The 2,213-nt window shown below is 42.6% G+C and overlaps 1 protein-coding gene across 1 annotated transcript; it reads right to left on the reverse strand.

The window, feature by feature from the left end:
- Positions 1-374: 374 nt before the first annotated feature.
- LOC145032459 (uncharacterized) lies at positions 375-1,945 on the reverse strand. The gene has a single exon (XM_078981272.1). The coding sequence runs from the start codon at positions 1,730-1,732 to the stop codon at positions 638-640; it is 1,095 nt and encodes a 364-aa protein (XP_078837398.1). The 5' UTR covers positions 1,733-1,945; the 3' UTR covers positions 375-637.
- Positions 1,946-2,213: the final 268 nt, after the last annotated feature.

Here is a 2,213-nt window from a genome sequence, read left to right on the forward strand (position 1 = left end):
TGCCTATCTTATATATAAAATATTATCGTATCATATTGCATCCGACAAAAACAAACAAAATACAATACGACTAGCCCTACTTAATTTCCCAATAATTTTTTTGCATTACCTCAACATATTTTGGGTTGTTTGGCTTGTCTTTTGAAAGGGTAAAGTCCTTTTTAGAAAAGATAAATGGCAAAAGATGTAAACATATTTTAAAAGTGACTTTTGGATTTGAGATAGAAGGAAAAATGATTTTTTGAAAAAGTTAGGAAAACCTGATTTTTTGTAACTCTTTTAAAAAGTTTTTTTACCTCTCAAAAAAACAAGCCAAACACCCCCTTTATAGCTTACCGGTACTTTGCCATCATCTTAACATATTTTCAGCTCACTGGTACAGAATTAATATTTTATAATGAAAATAATTGTAACAAGATACGTACAATTAATCGATACGCATTAATTAGTAGCATCACCATATCATACTATCATATATATTTATGTCATCAAATTCAAATATCTTCTCCCTCCTTTAGCAGTATCGCATCATAGCACGGACTGCCCATACTTCCAGTACCGGAATCGGAGCTAAGACATATTTCCGTCAACATTGTCGATAAATAGCCGGCTAATCATTAACTAAACTGATTATTAGTTAACAAGATTTAAGAGGCTTCCCACACAAACAGTCATTGTTAACAAACGATGCAGCTTCAAGGTGCTCGAACCAGGATCCAGCCGGAATCGCCCCACACAGATGGTTGTGACTCAGATCAAGATGTCCGATGTAAGACGCGGACGCTATCGACTTCGGGATCGGTCCTTTCAGATTGTTGTACGACAAATCCATCATCATGAAGTAAGATCTAGGCCCGAACACGTCCGGTATGTTGCCTTCGATAGCGTTTCTGCTAAGGTTTAAGATGCTAATGCTTGAGTTGATCAATGTGGCTGGTAGCTTACCTGAAATCATGTTTCCGTCCAGATTCAATGTCGCCAACACCGCCATTTTCCCGAGAGATTCAGGAACAGGTCCGGAGATCCTGTTCAGCGACAGATCAAGGTCGGAGAGACGGTAGATGTAAGAAATCGTGTACGGAATCGGTCCGTAGATTCTGTTGCCGCTCAGTAACGCGCGACTCAGCATCCTCAGCTTCCCGAAGTTTTGTGGTATGGTTCCCGAAATCAAGTTGTTTCGGAGATCTAAATGCATTAACGACGATAGATTAGCAATTGATCTGGGCATTCTACCGGTGATTCGGTTGTCGGCAATGTTAAGAACCGTCAGACGGCTGAGTTTGCCGATATCGAAAGGGATTTCACCGGAGAGTTGGTTTCCGATGAGGTCGAGGATACGGAGGAACGGCAGAGAGGAGATACATGGAGGTATAATACCGGAAATACCCTTCCAGTCAGCAATAATGACACTTGACAGCCTCGTCAGCTTGCAAATAGCTGGAGAAATGGTCCCGTTCATGTACCCGGTCCGATGAGCCTTCTGGAAAATCGGGTCTTCGGACTCTCCACGGAGGTTGATGTCGGCAACCCGTTTGGTAGTCGGATCACAACTGATACCGTACCATTTCTTACAACAGTCGTTACCCTTCCACGACTTAAAGATGCCCAAGTAAGGCTCGTGTAAGGCCGCTTTGAAGGCCAGCAACGCCTCCCTATCCGACGGCGGACAGCCTTTAACGGCGGTTCCAACAAGCAACACCAAAACAGCTGTAATCAACAATGAGGTACCCATTTCTTTCTCTCTAGCTATCTCTCACACACTCGCACTCTAAACTGTGTGTTCGGTTGTTTCTTTTAACTTTGTCTGCAAAACTCGACGTTCATGTGGGAGGACTGATGATGGTTGGTTTGGGTTGAGGGAAAGGAAAGGGAGGGAAGCTTAAATAGTGACAATGGCGGAGGTGAAATGACGGGATTAACCCTCACGTGTGATGTGTGAGGAAGGGTGAACAGGTCAACGTGGGTAGGGGATAAGATTGGGGATAGAGAAGGGCAACGAATAATGAGAGAGGTTGATTGAGAGTGAGAGGACTGAGGGAGGTAAAATATCGAACCGCGTGTCATGTGCTTATCCAGGTCCTATTAATTGACTGCACGGATTAACCATACGTCTGCAACTCTGCATTCATACATTTTATGGTAATAAGTAAGGACATATATGCATGTAGATAATGATGAAACCCTCCTTAAAAGTTAAAACGAGCTTATAAGTT

This window comes from Lactuca saligna, chromosome 2, assembly GCF_052625555.1.
Source record: "Lactuca saligna cultivar CGN05327 chromosome 2, ASM5262555v1, whole genome shotgun sequence".
Taxonomy (NCBI): domain Eukaryota; kingdom Viridiplantae; phylum Streptophyta; class Magnoliopsida; order Asterales; family Asteraceae; genus Lactuca; species Lactuca saligna.